Consider the following 19,870-nt stretch of genomic DNA (forward strand, 5'->3'; position numbering starts at 1 on the left):
GTGATTAAAGATTTTTGTCATACTACCCGGCCCTATTTGAACTCGATTCAGTATCCTTATGTAAACTGTAATTAAATAAATAGACAATCATACGGGAAAAGCTTTTAACTAAATATGACCTGAAACTAATGAACAAACCTCTTCTATTGTTGCAGATTATCAAACACACCTCAGCTTCAAACTTTCAAATACTTCTACAAACATTCAAAGATCCATATCAACAGAGCAACATAAGTCTGCTTTACTCCAAATCTAAACAAACATCCAGCATAGGACCTCTCTGTCTAAGAGCTCTGTCCCCTGCCCCAACACACCTTCTGCAAACACACAGGACAACATGAACAGGGTTACAGAGAACACACAAGAGCACACAAGAGAATGAATGGGTTTAAAATAGATGCAAAACCCTAAATGCCCCCAAATGTTAAAACCCCAAGTAGACTGACATGACCTGGGAATGGCATTTCAAACTAACAAAACAAACTCCCCACAAGCTGCTTTCTAATACCGAAGTGCCAAATCCTTAAAAAAAAAAAAAAAAAAATGTACTAAAAGCATTAGACCCCTCAGTAAAGTTTAATGCAACCTGTAAATTCCTGTTATGCTTCTGTTATATCCCTGTTAAAGCTTTAACAGAAACCCCATTCCCATGACCAAAACCACATTTTTGGATCGAAGGATCAAACCAAGTGCAAGATTTACTAGCATTTCAAAGATTTTACCTACATCCTAGAAAAAATGAAACAAATAAAAGAGGAACATAAAATGAGAAGGGGAAAACATTGTTTGAATGCCAAACCACACAAACCAATATAACACAATCTTTTAAGAGAGCTAAGAAGGGGAGCTTACAACTGCCAGATACTGGACTTTTTCTTCTCAGTCAAGGTTGGATTCTCTCGTGAAGCTCTACATTGAAGGAAAAATGTAATTCAGTCACTTCAGTCATTACAAGGCAAAAAGGCTGCAGGTATGCATCAGTTTGACCATGGTAAACACTGCCTTGAGATTTCTAAACGAGATTCTGTTGACTGACCGAATCATCTCCGTCCACCTGACGGCCTCCTGCAGCTCCATCAGTCTCTCTTTATACTGGTTCCTCTCCATGAGGACACGTGCCATCTCCACTCGTGTGAAGCGCTTCCGCTGAGCTGTGGGCACGTCACTCTGAGGGAAGCAATCATGAGAAAGTCAGTAGTATCATATTACTACATTTGTTATGCTGTATCTTTGACAGAATTTGTCAATGCGGCACTTGAACTCGTCAAAGATTTGTTGCTCGCCGAGACTCGTTTTGAAAATAAATTTTGACTCCTTGATTTGAAATCAAAATCGAATTAATTATGGAAGAGTGCTTACATCATCTTCCTCCTTCGCATTCTGTTTGGCCTCCTCCACCTCTGCCCGGACTCTGATGGGATGAAATAAACCAAATAAGCTTTATGCCATCATGCCTTACAAAGAGACGTTATGAAAAGGCTTATGCTTGGTTGAAATGCTGGTATTTATCTGTCTGAAATGACTAACCTTCTGATTTCCTCCTCCAGCTCTTTGTTCCTCTCTTCTAATTTTTCTTTGGCCTGTTTCAGAACCTCCAGCTCTCCCTGAAGAACATCTTTCTCACAGACCAGCTCATCAACACGAGCGATCAGATCATTCTTTACCACGTTCAGGGCGTTCCTGCAGCAAACACAGGAATGCATCTATCAGTAATATTTCAATTATCTGTTTCTACAATCGCATTTTGTCAAGTTTTTGCATATACTGTAGCACTATATGTCGTCTAATTTGTTTAATTTGCTGTCTTCTATCTATCTTACTGCTGGTGTCTATATGTACATATACTGTATGTACCTGGTTTGAGTGAAATACATTTATAATTCAATTAAAATGCCATCACTGAAAAAGACCAATAAAGTTATTTTGACTTCTGACTTCGTACTCTTAAAGCCGAAGTGTTTCATTTTTGTGCCACCAAATGGAATTTGCAAAAACAATAATTGTATTTACAGATTCCAGAAAATACTCCCATTTTCCATTGGTTTTAACAGGTAGTCACACTGCAAACCCACACCATTGGTTGAGCCAGTGTTGCTGTATAAACTCGATGGGCCAGTCAATATAAAAAATTTATTTTTCATATTAAATTGGGAGAAAAAATTCTGCAAAAAAAACAAAAAAAAGAACAAAAACACGAGGCCTCATTCATAAAACATGAGCAGAATGAATTTGTGTGTATTGTAAATCTACTCTGTTCTAATTTCTCGGAATCATGAATATTTTCGTATTTTCAAAATGTTATTTGGTATGAACAGTTTACACCTGCTCCTGTGTGAATCGTATGTCAGACATCCAAACATTTTGTGTTCTTTCAGGCAAACTGCCATGACTTCATTTACATAGAAATTAAAAAAATAAATAAATAAAAGAAAAAACTAATAAACAAATGAGTGAAACTTATCTTGGACTGTTTGATTCACATAGGGGCAAAAAACATGTAATGACATGTAATGACAGAAAGTTGCTCACTTTCATTGAGATGCTATTGTGTTTGCTAGATCAAAGTTGTACGATGTGAATGCATAGATGTTTCAAGCATTTTCTAGCAAGTCTGGAGCCTTCATTATATGGCATCTTCATGTGTGTGGATTATGATCCTTGTGAATAAACATGTACACGCCCTCTGTTTACAAATGTTTGGAATTCACTAACATACATTTAACTAACAAATCTGGGGTGTACGCAGCATTTGTGAATCCAGAGGAAAGTTTTCTGGAAGGTCCATTAGACATATAAATTACTCCCTATTTACTCATATATTTACAAAAGTTTCATGAATGAGGCCCATTAGCTTTAAAGGTGCACTCAGCAATTTTTCCCCATTAAAAAAGTTTTACTCCTAAAGAAATGAATTGTAATTTTGAAACATATGTACAAAATCATGACCACTCACTTGAGATAAGGACTCTAGTCATATCAGTAACCTATATAAGCTGTTTTATTCTACATGGGGCAGGGGCACCCTCATGAGGGCTGCCATTTTAGACCAGCTGAATACTACTCGCTTAATCTCAGTAACCGTCTTGTTATTGGACAGTTTCACTCCTGGATTAAATTAATCATGGCTGATTGTGAATAGTGAGTTTCTACAATGGCATTTGTAACTGAAAGCTATTGATTTTGAATGATGCTGCATCCACACCACTAGGTGTCACTGTAAATCCAAGTGCACCTTTAAATCCAGATTTTACTTTAAGCTCTGCTGTAATTCCTTTTAAGCACTGCATGGGGCAGTACTGGGCTGTATAGAGGAAATCAGGACTAAGTGCAATGCATGAGGCTGTCAGAGGTCAGACTAGTAATATCACATCATATCTTACTTTGTCTCCAGTAGTTGAGTGTTCTCCTGGATCAGGTGTTCAACTTCACGACCCATACCTACGTGACAACAACAATAAACAAATACAGATTTTCTTTTATACAAATATATATGGCTTAAATGTGTAGGCATAACAAACCAGACCTCTTAACCACCACAAATACTGTTACAGCCATTTCTAAGACAGAAAAATTCACCAGAGAACACAAACACAGACATGAAAAGGAGATAAACTTCAAGAAACCAGTCTTACCAAAGAAATTAAGGTCTAAAAATGGACATGCAAACCAAAGAACAAAGAAAACAGTTAGTGAGTGACAAAGACAAGTAACACTACTAAGTTACAGCAAAGGAATAAAGTCTACACAAAATGTTTTCTCGAAGCTTCTATTCTAAGACAATCAGCTGGCTAAAATGAAGATAGTTTAAACATACACACCAGAGTACTCGTCTGGGGGAAAGAAAAGGCCACGAAATGAAGCACGACAAACATGGAGGGAAAACAACATGATTAGATGGAATAGACCGTGAAGGTTAGTGAAAATATATGCGTTTAAATGACAGGATGACTACTAAAAAAAGAATATGACAAAAGGAAAAAAATACAAGCACAAGAATCAAAAATATACTATAGTCAAAAACACTGGTGAATCTTTAAAGAAACAGTTCAGCCAAAAATTTTTATCATGCTGTATACTCACCCTCATGTCATTCCAAATCTGTCTGGCCATTTTAATAGTGCTTTTTTAGAACTTTTTTGACCATTTCAGAGCTTCAGTGGAAGGCACAATTTTAAGTAAAGCGACTTAACGTCTTGATAATGAACAACAACTTCAATTTCTATCTATTTTTAATAACTTATTTAAGCACATTAATGGTGCATTTTGGAGTTTGAGAGACTCAGTCCCTATTATGGAAAAGAGTGGCCAGGAATTTCTTAAATTCACCTTTTGTGTTCCACTGAAGAGAGAAAGTCAAACGGGTCTGGGACAACGTGAGAGTAAATGGTGATGCATTTTTTTACTTTACGGTTGGTGTAATCTTGAGGAAATATAATCAGAGCCCATCTGAGCTCTGGGTAATTCAGAACTTACCCAGCAGATCAGCACCTTCATCCACGTCCCCTATGAGATCAGTTCCTGCTGAGGAGAGCTCCTCAAACAGAGAGTCAGTGTTACGGTCAAAGGCCATGTTCTCTATCCCTTTCATGGGAGTGCTGGAGAAAGAGAGAGAAAATCAAGTGAGGAAAAGACAAAAGATAGGGAAAGCCTCTCCTTCTATTAACTTACAAGTGAAATGTTCTTCAACAATTTCAATGAAAGTGGTTTGGACTGAAGGTGCCCCTTTATCTTTAAACTTTGAGAGTAGAAAATGAAAGCTGCTAGTGTCCTGTCACTTGGTCAGAGTGATAAGGGAAGTACTTTGTGTGAATGGCTGAATCAGGTTTGACGTACCTGGACCCTTTGCATCCACTTAAGTCCATGTCTAGCTCTGGGGTGGACTCAATGATCGCCTGAACCTCTGACCTCTCTGCATTCTCACTTTGATCTGTGCCAGAGCACAAATACTTCAGCCATTGTGTTTCAAATGTGATTATATATAAAATGGCACCATTCATTACGCACTTGACAACAAACTAGGCACTAAATATTGTGACTCATGTTGCTTACACACTATTTTTGGCACAGATTGGGGTTTGACAGACAAAGCTTGGTTCGCTTGATTAGTATGAAGTTCACTGTGTTTTGAGCTCAAGTTCACACTAAGGAACCACATTCAAGTATGTGTAATATAAGGTCTGGGTTCCATTTTCATGGTTGATGTGAATGCAATCTGGAATTCCAATGGATTGTCTGATTGATTTCATATGTTCTGCTTTATTGTTAGCTTATAGTTTGGCATTAACACACTTTGACTTCAAGCTTTGTTACTTGTCATGATGACAAAGCATTGTGCACATGAAAAAGTTTTAAAAAAACATAACACACAAAAAAAGCAGTGAATGTAGACCAGCAGGGGATAAGCAGAAAATCTCATTTGGATTTGTACACAAGCCACTGTTCTAAATGTGAAAACAACGTAAGTGAGCTCAACGTTTCCTGTATGTTTTTCAAAAAGAACATTTCTTCTCACACACACAACAAAAACTGTGTTTTCTGGCTGAAGGATGGTGAATGTAAGGTCTTTAAGCTATAGCAGAATCTCTACTATGACACCTGCAGATGGCATCTCTGCTACCACAGCGTCCTGTACTCTGATGTTCTTACTGCTGTCTGGCTTAGCACTGCTAGAATTCAGGTTCCTGTTCAGGCCCTCTGCCTCCTCTGTCCTGGGTGTGTCCACTGACGCCATGGTAACATCTGAAGTTGCTGCAGACATGGGTGTGGCTGATTTGGACTCTCCCCTATTGACATCAGAGAGTTCATCCTGTAAACAGACCCAAGTGATATAAAGTTATCAGTGACATAAGTGACAAGTTAGTCATTAGTCATATTAATATAAAATTCATGATACATTTTCAGCAAGCGCACATTTGTGCTAATTGAGGATGGGCACAATTCATATTAATCATGAAATCTAACACAGTGGTTCAAGTCCAGAAAGCCATCACCCATACTCTACACACCATGCTACACAGACCTTGTTGTAGGACTAGGACAGACATGCAAATCCATTTTTAAATATTTGATCATGGTTTCTAAGTAATGTAACAAAACAAATTAGTATAATGCTAGAGTGTCATCATGCCAAGTATCTGAGAAACAACACTGTTGTGTCTGTGTATGAGGAATGTTTTAAATATTAATTTGATGTGTATTAAGAAATTTACTGATGATTAGAGGAAAAAAAAAACTTTAGCAAATAAGACATAGCAGCAGATTATGGCCTGTTTGATTTATTATTGTTTAATTTTGTATACTCAACTGAGCTTTTAAAAATATAACTGAAATAACCAACGGAAGTACACAAATAGAGCAAAACAAGATATGAATAGAAGAAACCAAACAAACAATGGCTATGTTTACATGTACATCAATACTCAGATTATTGCAAAAATCAGAGTATAAGGAATAATTAAATTAAGATGTTTACATGAATTGGGCAAACCTCTTCAATCCAGTTTACATGCTACTTGCCAATCCTCTGATTATTCGCTGAGAAATGTGATGTTTTAATGTTTTTTTTAATAAATGAATATTTATTACAAAAACATATTGTTGCAAATATGAATCTTTAAATACTTGGCATAGGAAAATGTGTCAGTCAGTTTGTGAGTATTTTTGAATGATTTATTAAAAGAACCGGTTCATAAGAGTCATTTTCGACTACACTGGATGTTCTGTCTGTTTTTGATTCACTAAAAGAATCAGTTCATTAGAGTCTTTTGTTTGTCGGATTACACGGGTTGCTCTATTTCGATTCACTAAAAAGAATCATTTATAAGAGTCATTTGTATGTGAATCGGAATACACACGCTGGATGTTGTTGCGTTCCACCCGTGAGGACAAACTCATTTGAAAGACGTGTTTCCTTGCCATTATTTTGTGGTATATGTTCTTTTTATCTTACCAACATTCGATTCAGACTGCACACGGACATTCACAACTCGGGAAAATATGTTTTCTTTTGCAGTGGGGCTGTAGATTCTGCGTTTGAGTGCAGCATCATTAGGGGAACTGTTTACAATACACACACTAAGTGAAACAGCATGCAATCAACCGCATAGATGCTGACTGCAACCAAGACTACTGTTTTAGTAACATTTTTCCAGGGGTATTGACTAAAGATGTAAATATTGAATACCTCTGAAAGGTGCCTCACTTCAACTTGAGCTGAATTGCACTAAATGCTGTCAGTAGGTGGTTGCATGCAGCAGTTTTTGGACTATGGGCTCTCACTGCCAGGAAACATGTTTCCAATATTGACAAAAATGGTGAGGTGTGGTGACAAACTGAACAGCACACTACACTGCACGGCTGTTGCCATGGGGATTATGGCAGGATTTACGGATAGGGCTACCTTTCTGGTGTCAGTCCACTGGGTTTCCAAATTGTCCTGTGAACTCTTACCCTCCCCTCTCCTGAGGGATTCATCTGCATCCAGCTGCCCAGAGAGAAATTTACAGTCAGCATCCTGCAGGTAGGGCAGTACTAACCCCTTTTCACTGGATTTATAATGCCAATAGGAACTGCATTTGCATTACAAAAGAAATAAAAATCAGGCAGTCCTTCCCCAAAAAGTATCCAGAGCTTGCTTGTCAAAAACAGATTAAGCTGTAACTACAGAAAAAAATGTGGTTCCATCAGAAAATCACTGTAGGCCAGGATTCCATGCAATCTGGCTCTTCCCAGGGGTAGATTTTTATTTAAAAGAAACAGATTTGAACTTTATTTGCTTTTGCTATAAGAAGGTCATATTAAAACTGACTTAGAATCTTTTACCAGGCTTTCATAATTTATTTAGATAATTAGATTAATAGATTTTATTCTTTAAGACTTTCCAGACTTTCAATAGTAAACTAAGAAAATCCACTATAAAATACAAATTAACACGTTTAAAATGATGATAATCTAAACAAAGAGTAAAATTTAAAAAAATTAAGTTATTCCAATATTCATTGTGCAAAAATTTTACAAAGAATTTCTTTGAAATTACAAGTGACAAGTTATGTTTGAAGAAAACAAAGAAAAAAAAAATCAAGGTCAAGCTACATTATGCAAAAGTGAGAATATATTATTTGTGTGTATTTACATAAACTGTTAGCAAGACAAAGGAGTCTGGCATTTTATAAAAAAAAAATAAAATAATTTTCATCACCGTCATTTCCACCACTTGTTTCTATAAAGCACAATACAGAATTTGAGATGTGGTGGAAATGACACTGTGATGGGAATTAGGGCTGAAACTATTAGTCGACATTGTCGACAAAATTTTTCGTTGTCAAATAATCGTTAGATCACATTAAACTCTAATGATGACGCGTGAGAGCAGCACTACAGCTCATGCCTGACACAGGAGAGGAAGAATTACACAACTCACAGCCCAGATGCACTCCAAACTTTCACAGCTTTAGGTGATGTAGATCACAAAGTATGAGGGGAATTATACAAAAATACAAAATATATAAATACAGAAGCACTCTCATTGTGGAATAAGTGGAGCTGGAGCTGCCGCTCCGCTGAAGTAAATCTTGTGTGTCGAGCGTCTTTAAAGGAAACACCCCGGCATTACATCTTTAATGCAGTTATATAGCTTTGTTAAAGTTCAAATAATACGGAAGCACATCATGTAAATAACTACAAACTCCGAAACAGACAATTCTCTGTGCGGTCAACGTCTCTTCTATAAGTTGTGCGAATGTCCTGATCTAAGGGGGAGAGATTGAAACTGCACCCGGCTGATGCACACTCCGTTGCGGGGATGCTCATCCCTCGAGCGCACGCTTAATGCAGCTAGATAATAACGTGATGGCTCACGACTTATTGAATCATAATATATATGTCACTGTGCATTTTTTATCGTGAAGACAGCTGGCAATACGCAGCTTTATTGATAAGAGTTTTTGTGAGTTAAAGATGGATTGAAATGAACAGAAAGGTGAGAGAGGTAGTCTTCGCCTCATTATACACTGCAACAAAATACGTTTTTATTTGTTTTTGTTTTGGCTTGTTTTCCCAATATAAATATCTAAAACTCCTTTAAAACAACATACATTTACTTTAGCAGCTATACTGCAGAAGAAAAAAAAAGTTATTTGAGAATGTTGAATATAATATTAAAAATACAAATATTTTAAAATATCTAAAAATCCTTTAAAAAAGATGCATTCACCTGAGAAGCAGCATATTGCTTTTAGAGAATAGATCTTGAATATAAGCATATTTTGTCTTTACTGCACTTGCAGAAGTATAACCAAAAGAAAAAATACACTTCTATACAAAATCCACTTATATTTAAGATACTTTCTCTTAAAGCAAGTCTAAATATCTTATATGTTGCTTCTCAAGTAAATGTATCTTGTTTTAAGGATTTTTAGATGATTTTAAATGGAAAACAAGACAAAAACACTTAATAACAATAGGATTTTTTGCAGTGAATTTTTTGCTGAATTAAACTTAATAAAAAGTATTTTTCCCTTTAATTCAGTGAATGTCATTTAGAGGTATTTTTAAAAGATGATTTTGTCCTCATTGTTAGTAAGCACATTTAATACAACCTTTTAAGTCGAGGCACAAGCTGAATAATTGGTTAAGAGCTAATGATTACTCGTTGAATAATCGTTCTAATAATCGCTAGATTAGTCGATTATCAAAATAATCGTTAGTTGCAGCCCTAGTGGGAATTCTGACAAATGACATAAAACTCCAGTGATGCATGTACATATACTGTTGGACAGGTAGCACTTTATAATAAGGTTACATTTGTTAATATTAGTAATGCATTAGGCATAATTAACTTAAAAAGAACAATGTAATTTCCAGTATTTATTCATCTTTGTTCATGTTAATTTTTAAAAATATAATTGTTCATTGGTAGTTCGTTACTTCATAATGTATTAACTAATGTAAGCACATAACTATACTAAAAGTATTAGTATATGTTGCAATTAACATTAACCAAGATTAATAAGTGGCGTAAAATGATTGTTCATTCATTGATAGTTCATGTTAAAGGGACAGTTCACCCAAAAATGAAAATTCTCTCACCATTTACTTACCCTCATGCCATCCCAGATGTGTATGACTTTCTATTTTCTGATGAACACAAACAAAGATTTTTAGAAGAATATTTCAGCTCTGTAGACAAGGAAAGTGAATGGTGATCAGACCTTTGTAGCCACAATAATCACATAAAGGAACATAAAAGCAATCCATATGACTCCAGTGTTTAAATCCATATATCCCATAAAAAAGTCCTTTTTTACTATCAATCTCCATTTTCACTCTTACATCTGAGAGTCACATGTGGTGCCTGTTTAGTTCCACTTTCACATCTGAAAGTGAAAGTTAAAGCATAGATTTACAGTAAAAAAAGGACTTAAATATTGTTCTGTTTCTCACCCACACCTATTATATCGTTTTTGAAGACTGATTTAAACACTGGAGTCATATGGATAGCTTTTAGGTATCCTTTATGTGATTCTTGGAGTTACAGAATTCTGATCACCATTCACTTGCATTGCATGGACCTACAGAGCTGAGATATTTTTCTAAAAATATTTGTTTGTGCTCTGCTGAAGAAAGAAAGTCATACACATCTGGGATGGCATGAGTGTGAGGACATGATGAGAGAATTTTCTTTTTGGGGTGAACTATCCATTTAACTAATATTGTTAACTAATGTAAACAAATGTAACTTTAGTTTAAAGTGTTATCGTTGGACATTGTTGGTAGACAAATCAAAGAGGCTGCTGCCCTTCAGCACTCTAGATAATGAGATGTTTTATTAATGTGACTAATCAAACAGCACTGCACCTGGTGACTGGGCTCTATATAAAGAACAAAAACCTCTCATTACAATCAATCAGTTATGGAAGAAAAACTAACCCACAGGGAGAGCCACTGCCACCTTGCATGAGAGGAACCGATAATAGGTTTTACTCTCCTGTTGCGAAGAACAAACTTCAAAGCATTCTTTCTCTCACTGTCTCTCCCTGACATATGCACACAAACACACACACACACACACACACAACCCTGTTCGCAAGATGCTCCCATATGCTTGCTGGTTGCCATGGCAGCGTGTGCCCACTATTTCGCAGTGTGTCAGTTCTGAGCAATTTAACCCGAGGAGAGGCTGACAGTAAGTCATGCCCTAGTTTTCTCTGCTCTCTCAACAGCCTGCCAGAGCAGTACTTCTGAGCCCATGACAGACTCTGGAGGATGATACAGAGAAAAATGCAGAGTCACGGAGCACACAAAGGCCACTGTATGACTTCACAGTGGAAGTCTGATGTTGCCTTTGTGCTACTGAGACCAAGATGATTCACCAGCGTCATTAAAGGGGTCATGTCGAAATTGAGAAATTGTGTTTATTTTAAGAAATATATATATATATATATATATATATATATATATATATACATACATACATATAAACTTTAAATGTACTGTATAAACATATAGTACATTTCAGAACTCAAAACTTCCAGCACTCCAAAAAAACATCATTTATTGCAACTTAATTGCAAAAATGAGCTTTAACTTCTGTGACATTCTCACATGAATGGATTACTATATAGACACATGACCACCCACAATTACACAACAATGACACCTATTGGGTAGGGATGTCATGGTTATAAAATCTGGCTGTCGATTCATTGTCAAACAAATAATTGTGTTTATGACGATTGTCTGTTTTAGGGCTTTTACGATTATGACAAATTATTTTCATACAAACTGTCATACTTTTGTCACAAGTGTATGTGTGCTTCATAAAGAAGTTATTTAATTAAATTTATTTTAGTTACTTAACTTTTACATGATTTCCTTTAAGGCTTTAAAAACTTATGAAATAAATTAAAAATAATATTTTAAATATCAATACAGTATATTTAAAAATATTTAAAATATCTCTCTTTTTTGGACAGCGTTAGTCTTGGTCCATTTTGCATTTACACTGTTATTATATTACATTATATTATGCAATAGTAAAATATTTCTGTTCAAAAATATTCACTTTCACACATGACTTTAAGGCTCTCCGTTTAAACCCACGAGCCCTTATTTCACATGAAGAAAGACCTTTGAGATTCAGTGTTTCTTTATTTTTTATGTCTTTAGAAACAGAGTAAGTGGGCATGACAGGTCTCCTCTGTGCTGCATGTCAATAACACTGCATGTAAGAATGCACAACGACAAATAACATTTGCCATTACATGATCGTTAAATTAAAGTGAAACCGGAGCTGTTTGTGTTTACTAAAATTTGCATTTATATTTTCGCTGGAGTTTGGCGCAAACATCCACAGCTGGCACGTGCATCACAACACTTCAAGTCTGGTTTAGAAGCGGTTAATCTTCACATGCTCTTCAGGAGCAGCTCTCAGTCCAGTCTGCAGTGTGGCTCAGTGAGGCGGTCGGAGTTCTCTCAAACGTACCATTCAATCGCTTATTTGGACAGTAAAATGTGATAGGAATTTAAAGTGAACAATAATCCTGGTTCTCTCAAATAACCACATTCAGATGATTATTTAATAATCATGACAGGCCTACCTATAGAGCTGTTCAGTTTGTAGTCCCACAAACCTGGAAGAGAATTCGCCATGGGTTCCCTCGGGATTTGCCTATGGGGTTTTATAATGGGAGTTTTGTATTTATAAGTAAAATAATGTCTGTGCCGGTAAACATTACTTGACAACACACGGACATTTTATTACACACTTTCATAACTCAAACGTGAATTTTGAAGACGTATTGAATTGCATACTTTTTTAGAAATCACACGGCAGCTTCAAAATTCATGTTTGAGGAATGAAAGTGTGTAATATATGTTGTAGAACAAAACGTCCAAGAATCGTGAAGTAATGTTTTCCACAGATCTTATTTTACTCATAAGTTGAAAAAAAAAATTGACGCCATGTCTGAACAGCTCTATTGGGTGTTCAGAAACTTGGCCAGCCCGGTCACCAAGAGGTAATGCAGAGTAATAAGGATAGATACTTATATCCTTAAACACCAGAAGAATTAATGATAAGAGTAAATAGTGGCAAAGTTAAACAAGTATTATGCTGTTCCTAGCTGTGTGTAGCACATACAACTCTGCATCCTTTTGAAGAATCCCAACATTAGAAATGAAGTTTATTTTTAACAAGGTCCCTGATTATTTCAGTCAGATCTTAACAGTTTGTGCAGCACATTTCAGACCAAATTATTTTGTGAACCTGTGAGAATAAGAGAATGAGAATGAGCTTTGTCTTTGTCAAATGAGGAATTTGTCTTGGTGACCGAAGCTTCCAGTGCACAAACAATATAACAACAAGACATAGATAATACAAAAATAGAATAAAAATAAAAAGCGAATAGAAAATATAAGTATATACAGAAATACACAATAAGACAAAAAAATTTGATATACACTGGCGGCCAAAATTTAGGAATAATGTACAGGTTTTGCTCTTATGGAAAGAAATTGGTACTTTTATTCACCAAAGTGGCATTCAACTGATCACAACGTATAGTCAGGACATTAATAACATGAAAAATTACTATTACAATTAGAAAAAAAAAAAAAAAATTCAGAACTTCTTAAACTACTTCAAAGAGTTCTCTTCAAAAAATCCTCCACATGCAACAATGACAGCTTTGCAGATCCTTGGCATTCCAGCTGTCAGTTTGTCCAGATATTCAGGTGACATTTCACTCCACGCTTCCTGTAGCACTTGCCATAGATGTGGCTGTCTTGTCAGGCACTTCTCACACACCTTACAGTCTAGCTGATCCCACAAAAGCTCAATAGGGATAAAATCCAATACACTCTTTTCCAATTATCTGTTGTCCAATGTCTGTGTTTCTTTGCCCACTCTAACCTTTTTTTTTTTTTTTTCTGTTTCAAAAGTGCCTTTTTCTTTGCAATTCTTCCCATAAGGCCTGCACCCCTGAGTCTTCTCTTTACTGTTGTACATGAAACTGGTGTTGAGCGGGTAGAATTCAATGAAGCTGTCAGCTGAGGACATGTGAGGCATCTATTTCTCAAACTAGAGACTGTGATGTACTTATCCTCTTGTTTAGTTGTACATCTGGCCTTCCACATCTCTTTCTGTCCTTGTTAGAGCCAGTTGTCCTTTGTCATCCAAGACTGTAGTGTACACCTTTGTATGAAATCTTCAGTTTTTTTTGGCAATTTCAAGCATTGTATAGCCTTCATTCCTCAAACCGATTGACTGACGAGTTTCTAGAGAAAGCCGTTTCTGCCCGTCTATTGCATACTGTGGTAACTCAAAAGCAAACACAAAGACAATGTTAAGCTTAATTTAACAAACCAAATAACTTTCAACTGTGTTTGATATAATGGCAAGTGATTTTCTAGTACCAAATTAGCAATTAAGCATGATTACTCAAGGATAAGGTGTTGGAGTGATGGCTGCTGGAAATGGGGCCTGTCTAGACTTGATAAAAAAAAAAAAAATTTTCAAATAGTGATGGTGCTGTTTTTTTTACATCAGTAATGTCCTGACTATACTTTGTGATCAGTTGAATGCCACTTTGGTGAATTAAAGTACCAATTTACTTCCGAAACCACAAAATCTGTACATTATTCCAAACTTTTGGCCGCCAGTGTATATATATATTCAAATACAAATCTTTTATATATAGATAGTGCAAGGAAATGTAATGGCAGAAGAGGTAGGATATTTTGGAAAAATATAAATAGACTAAGCTGTGTATTGCACATAATTATTGCTCAATGGAGCAGTTTTAACTGTTCATGAGATGGATAGCCTGAGGGAAAAAAAAACTGTTCTTGTGCCTGATGGTTCTGGTGCTTGGTGTTCAGTGCTCTGTAGCGCCAGCCAGAAGGCAACCATTCAAAAAGGTAGTGGGCTGGATGAGTGGGGTCCAGAGCGATTTTTCCAGCCCTTTGCCTCATTCTGGAAGTGTACATTTCACTGAAGGGAGGGCAGGGGGCAACCAATAATCATTTCAGCAGTCTGAACAGTCCTTTGTAGTCTTCTGATGTCCGATTTCATAGCTGAACCTAACCAGATAGTTAATGAAGTGCAGAGGACAGACTCAGTGACTGCTCAGTAGAACTGTATCAGCAGCGCCTGTGGCAGGTTGAACTTCCTCAACTGGCGAAGGAAGTACAACCTCTGCTGGGCCTTTTTCACAATGGAGTCAATGTGGGTTTCCCACTTCAGATCCTGTGAGATGGTAGAGCCCAGGAACCTGAATGACTTCACTGCTGCCACAGTGCTGTTCATAACGGTGAGCAGGGTAAATGTTGGGGTGTTCCTCCTAAAGTCCACTATCATCTCCACTGTTTTGAGTGTGTTCAGCTCCAGGTTGTTTTGACTGCACCAGACAGCCAGCTGTTCAACCTCCCTGTGCAGTCATTTGTGTACAGGGAGAAGATGAATGGGGAGAGCACACATCCCTGGGGGGCACCAGTGCTGATCGTACAGGTGCTGGAAGTGAATTTCCCCAGTCTCACTAACTGCTGCCTATCTGTCAGAAAGCTAGTGATCCACTGACAGATAGAGGTGGGAAAGAGAGTTGGGTTAATTTAGTCTGGAGAATAGCTGGGATGATGGTGTTGAAAGCTGAACTGAAGTCCACAAAAAGGATCCATGCATATGTCCCTGGTTTGTCCAGATGTTGCAGGATACGATGCAATCCCATGTTGACTGCATCATCCACAGACCTATTTGCTCGAAAAGCAAATTGAAGGGGATCCAGAAAGGGTCCAGTGATGTCCTTCAGGTGGGTCAACACCAGTCTCTCAAATGACTTCATGACCACAGACGTCAGAGCAACGGGTCTGTAGTCATTAAGTCCTGTGATTTTGGGTTTCTTTGGGACAGGGATGATAGTGGAGCATTTGAAGCAGCAGGGAACTTCACACTGCTCCAGTGATCTTTTGAAGATCTGTGTGAAGATGGGGGCCAGCTTGTCAGCACATGACTTTAGACAAGTGGGTGAAACACCATCTGGGCCCTGTGCTTTTCTTGTCTTTTGTTTCCGGAAGACCCGGCACATATCCTCTTCACAGATCTTTAGTGCAGGTTGAGTAGCAGGAGGGGGAGGAGGGTGGTTGCAGGAGGTGTTGATGTGTGTGAAGTGAAGGTCAGAGCGGGTGTGGGGTGTAAGACTGGGCTTTTCAAATCTACAGTAAAACACATTCATGTCACAATATAATACAGGCTTAGCAAAGAGATTGTTACTGAAGGATGGGGCAGCGCAAACTATATTGGACTCCACAGCAAACTACCAGCCTTTAAGTAAGAGTTGATCCTCATTTCACAGGAGAAGAGGCCGTTGAAATAGAAGTCGTAAAGGGTCATAGAGAGGGTGGAAATGGCCGTGAAATATCCTATGACCCTTTTAAAGAAACCAAAAGAATGTATGAAATCCATCTCTAATATGATGACAGATATTTCTGCATGGAGGACTGACAGTGTGCAGATGTCAGCATAAAAGATAAAACACAAACAACATGGTTAAATGATTACTTTCCTGTGATTAATTGAAGAATAAATTAAGTTATCATATATCTTAAGAGATATAAACTGCATTCCTGTGGCAACTGAATGGCCAAGTAGGTCAAATCTCAACATAAAAAGCACAGTCAAGAATATGCAGTGAACATGTATTTAAATATTTAATGAAAACTGCAGAAGGAAAACATGTAACACATAAGATATGCAAAAGTGGATCGGATATTGGATAATTGGATTTGTAAATTGGAACAGATCGAAGTATAGGGGAGAGAAACATAATCACAAAATATATAAAACTGTGGAAAAGTGCCAAAAGTAGAAAAGTAGAAGATGAAGTCTTCATCATCAGAGGAAGAGACAATATGAGATATAGTACTGTGCAAAAGTCTTAAGCACATAAGATGTTTCACACAAACATTTGTCTTAAGATGGTTATTTATATCTTCAGCTTTAGTGTGTCAATAGGAAATAAAAATGTTAGACTCCCAAACGTTCCTTTTGCAAATAGAAATGATTAGAACAGAAGAACAGGGAGCCCTGCAACAGATGTCATGGCCCCCACAAAGCCCCCCACTGAACATCGTGTCAGTCTGAGATTATATAAAGAGACAGAAGCAATTGAGACAGCCTAAATTGATAGAACAACTGTGGCGAATTCTCCATGAAGCTTGGAACATCCTATCTGCCAACAACCAAAAAAAACTGTGTCCAGGTGTACCTAGGAGAATTGGTGCTGTTTTAAAGGCAAAGGTGGTGACACCGAATATTGATTTAGCTTTTTTATGTTTACTGGACTTTGTATGACATTAAGTGACAAATGAAAACTATTTGTCATTATTTTTGTAGACATCCTCACTATGCAACACTTTTCAAAAGTGCCTAAAACTTTTGCATAGTACTGTAGTATAGAAGTAAACAAGGATGTTTGAAAGCAGCAAAGCTCCAGTAGGTATTACCATGGCTTCTGTAACCTATACAACCATCAAACACAATCAGACTCCAGTAAGCATTCTGTCCTGCCCTGCTTCTGAGAGCTAAAAAATAATCTCCACCCTTCAGAAACCCCTGCCTGCATCAGACTCTAGGGATACTCTGAGAATGAGACAGCCTTCAAGGACAGTCTATTCCAGGATGTGAGAGATCGACAACGCCACCCTTGCTGGCAAAATCAATGCAGTTTGTGAAGTCTGATTCAGATCACGCAGGTCTTCAGTACCACTGTGAACCAGAGCCACAAAAACCATTGACAATGCCCATGTTACACACATCATCATTTCATGATTAAGGTCCATATTCTGATTAAGTCTATCTTCTAAAAAAACAAAAACAATCACATGCTCCACAGTTGTTGGAATATTCCTGTAAACATGTAATCAGCATAATCTGAATAAACTTAGACATGCATCTTTCTGTTGTCCTTTTATAGAAATACTAAAGATGATCACTCGTCATTTAATATGCTGCATTTTAGTAATTTTGGACAGTAATTTAATCAACTCATTTACTTATGTCCTTAACAATAAAACATAAGAGCAAAATAAATTGCAAAATGACATGACATTTCTTTTTATGTTTGAAAAAAGTTAGTAAAAAAATACATAATTTTCCTCACTCTAAAAATGTCTTTCTTCAAAGCTGGACTGTCCGAAACTGTCTATTTCTAATATCACCCACCGTTTTCATGACTCATTATTCTGATTAAACTGGTAATTTGCCAGCTCCAGCTTCCTTATTCAGTTTTATAGAAAGCAGAATATTGGATAAATTTGATTATGGCAATAAGTTAAGTGTTTACATGACACTTACATATTCAGAAAATGATCATATTCTGATTAATATCAGAATGTTTTTGTGCAAGTAAGCACAGTCGTCGAGAGGGACAAGTGGTTGATCAAGGTTTTCATATGACAGATTCTTTAAATTTTACTTCTGATCCCTCCAATTTTGAACAAGTGGGTATATCCTTGCTGTGAACTAGGGCTACCTATAGATGATTTTCGATATATCTCGATAATTATGTTTTTGCTCTGAATTATTATTAGTATTTTTCAGAGGAACCATCATTTCATCCAAAAAGCCATTGTAGCCAAGCAGATTCAATATTTTAAAGACATTAAATGAAAATCTATTCAGAAATAATTACCTTTTAAATAAACAAAAGGGAAAATGAAATTCAATCATTTTCACTGATATGCCCTTTATATTTAGATTTCATATATAATGATTCATAGTAGCTTAATAAAAAGCATTATTTACCTTCAAATGTTTTTACTAATACATTTTTGTGAATGAACAAGGTGTGCAAAGCTACTTCACTGACTTATTTTTGAAACCCAGTTGAACACTGCTTAATACTAAATTATTACTGTGAGGCACGTCAGGTTGATTATTATAATATAATGCTGAATTATTCATATTATTCTGATTATTAGATTTGTGTTATAGACACAGACACTGAGGAAGGCCATGAGGCCAAAACGTCTGTGTTCTCTTGTTCTGTGAGATATAAAATAAAATGAACTGAGAAAAAGGATTGTGGATAATTTAGTTTTTAAGACTGTTTAAGGTTTATGGATCTATGCACTCTGAACTAGTAGAATGCAATGATTCCATTCCTTTGATTAGATTTGCATTATACAAAAAATATATTTCTGTCCTGTTTACTTCACTTTCACCTGGGGCTTTTATTTTGACACTGAAAGTGCTGTTGTATTTACTTCATCTTCACAAGGAGCTTTTATTTAGACACAGAAAAGGCAATATGTATTTGACAGTTTAAAATGTTCCGCATTTCCTGAAACGCTGTAATCTCCTCCTTTTCTGTTATTCTGTGCAATGTTTGTAAACTTGTATAATAATTTGTAGCGGTTACTATTGTTTAGAACTGCGGAATCCTTGAACCTGCATTACTTTGTTTCCACAATGCACGTGAACTGATCTGAGAGCGCTGCCATGCGTGTGCACACAGGTCAGCACGTCACCGGTTCGTTCTGAATTGTTTATCTGTCTTTAAATCGCAGCCTTTTGTGGATTAATAATCACATATGAACAACTCGCCATTTTGATGTTATTTTGATTAGTGGTTGACCGATATATTGCCGAGGCTGATAAATCTGCTGATATTCTGACTTTTTTTTATTACCGCATCGGCCGATAAATTTTCCCATTTGGCCGATTTGTTTCTTGAGGGCGCCGAGAATCGCCTGCTTGCATGTGAAGCAACTGAGACATGTAAACGACCAGTCATGGTTCGTTTTGTTGTTACGTGCCATCGTGTTACTACAATAATAGACCGGAGTGCAACACAGTGTCATTTAAACGGTCTGCATA

General features: G+C 36.7%; 1 protein-coding gene across 7 annotated transcripts in view; it reads right to left on the reverse strand.

Annotated features, from left to right (window-relative positions):
- LOC127427068 (C-Jun-amino-terminal kinase-interacting protein 4-like) overlaps window positions 1–19,870 on the reverse strand; it is an 84,881-nt gene that overhangs the window by 15,074 nt on the left and 49,937 nt on the right. For 6 of the 7 annotated variants that reach the window (XM_051674409.1, XM_051674410.1, XM_051674412.1 and 3 more), the window contains 8 exons: window positions 5,596–5,806; window positions 4,834–4,927; window positions 4,474–4,595; window positions 3,381–3,438; window positions 1,528–1,680; window positions 1,360–1,411; window positions 1,037–1,167; window positions 853–909 (listed from right to left, as the gene is read on the reverse strand). In XM_051674409.1, coding sequence (XP_051530369.1) covers window positions 853–909; window positions 1,037–1,167; window positions 1,360–1,411; window positions 1,528–1,680; window positions 3,381–3,438; window positions 4,474–4,595; window positions 4,834–4,927; window positions 5,596–5,806 — 878 coding nt within the window. The remainder of the gene's footprint in view (window positions 1–852; window positions 910–1,036; window positions 1,168–1,359; window positions 1,412–1,527; window positions 1,681–3,380; window positions 3,439–4,473; window positions 4,596–4,833; window positions 4,928–5,595; window positions 5,807–19,870) is intronic. The other variant, XM_051674411.1, reaches the window with a different exon arrangement.

Source organism: Myxocyprinus asiaticus, chromosome 36, assembly GCF_019703515.2.
Source record: "Myxocyprinus asiaticus isolate MX2 ecotype Aquarium Trade chromosome 36, UBuf_Myxa_2, whole genome shotgun sequence".
Classification (NCBI taxonomy): domain Eukaryota; kingdom Metazoa; phylum Chordata; class Actinopteri; order Cypriniformes; family Catostomidae; genus Myxocyprinus; species Myxocyprinus asiaticus.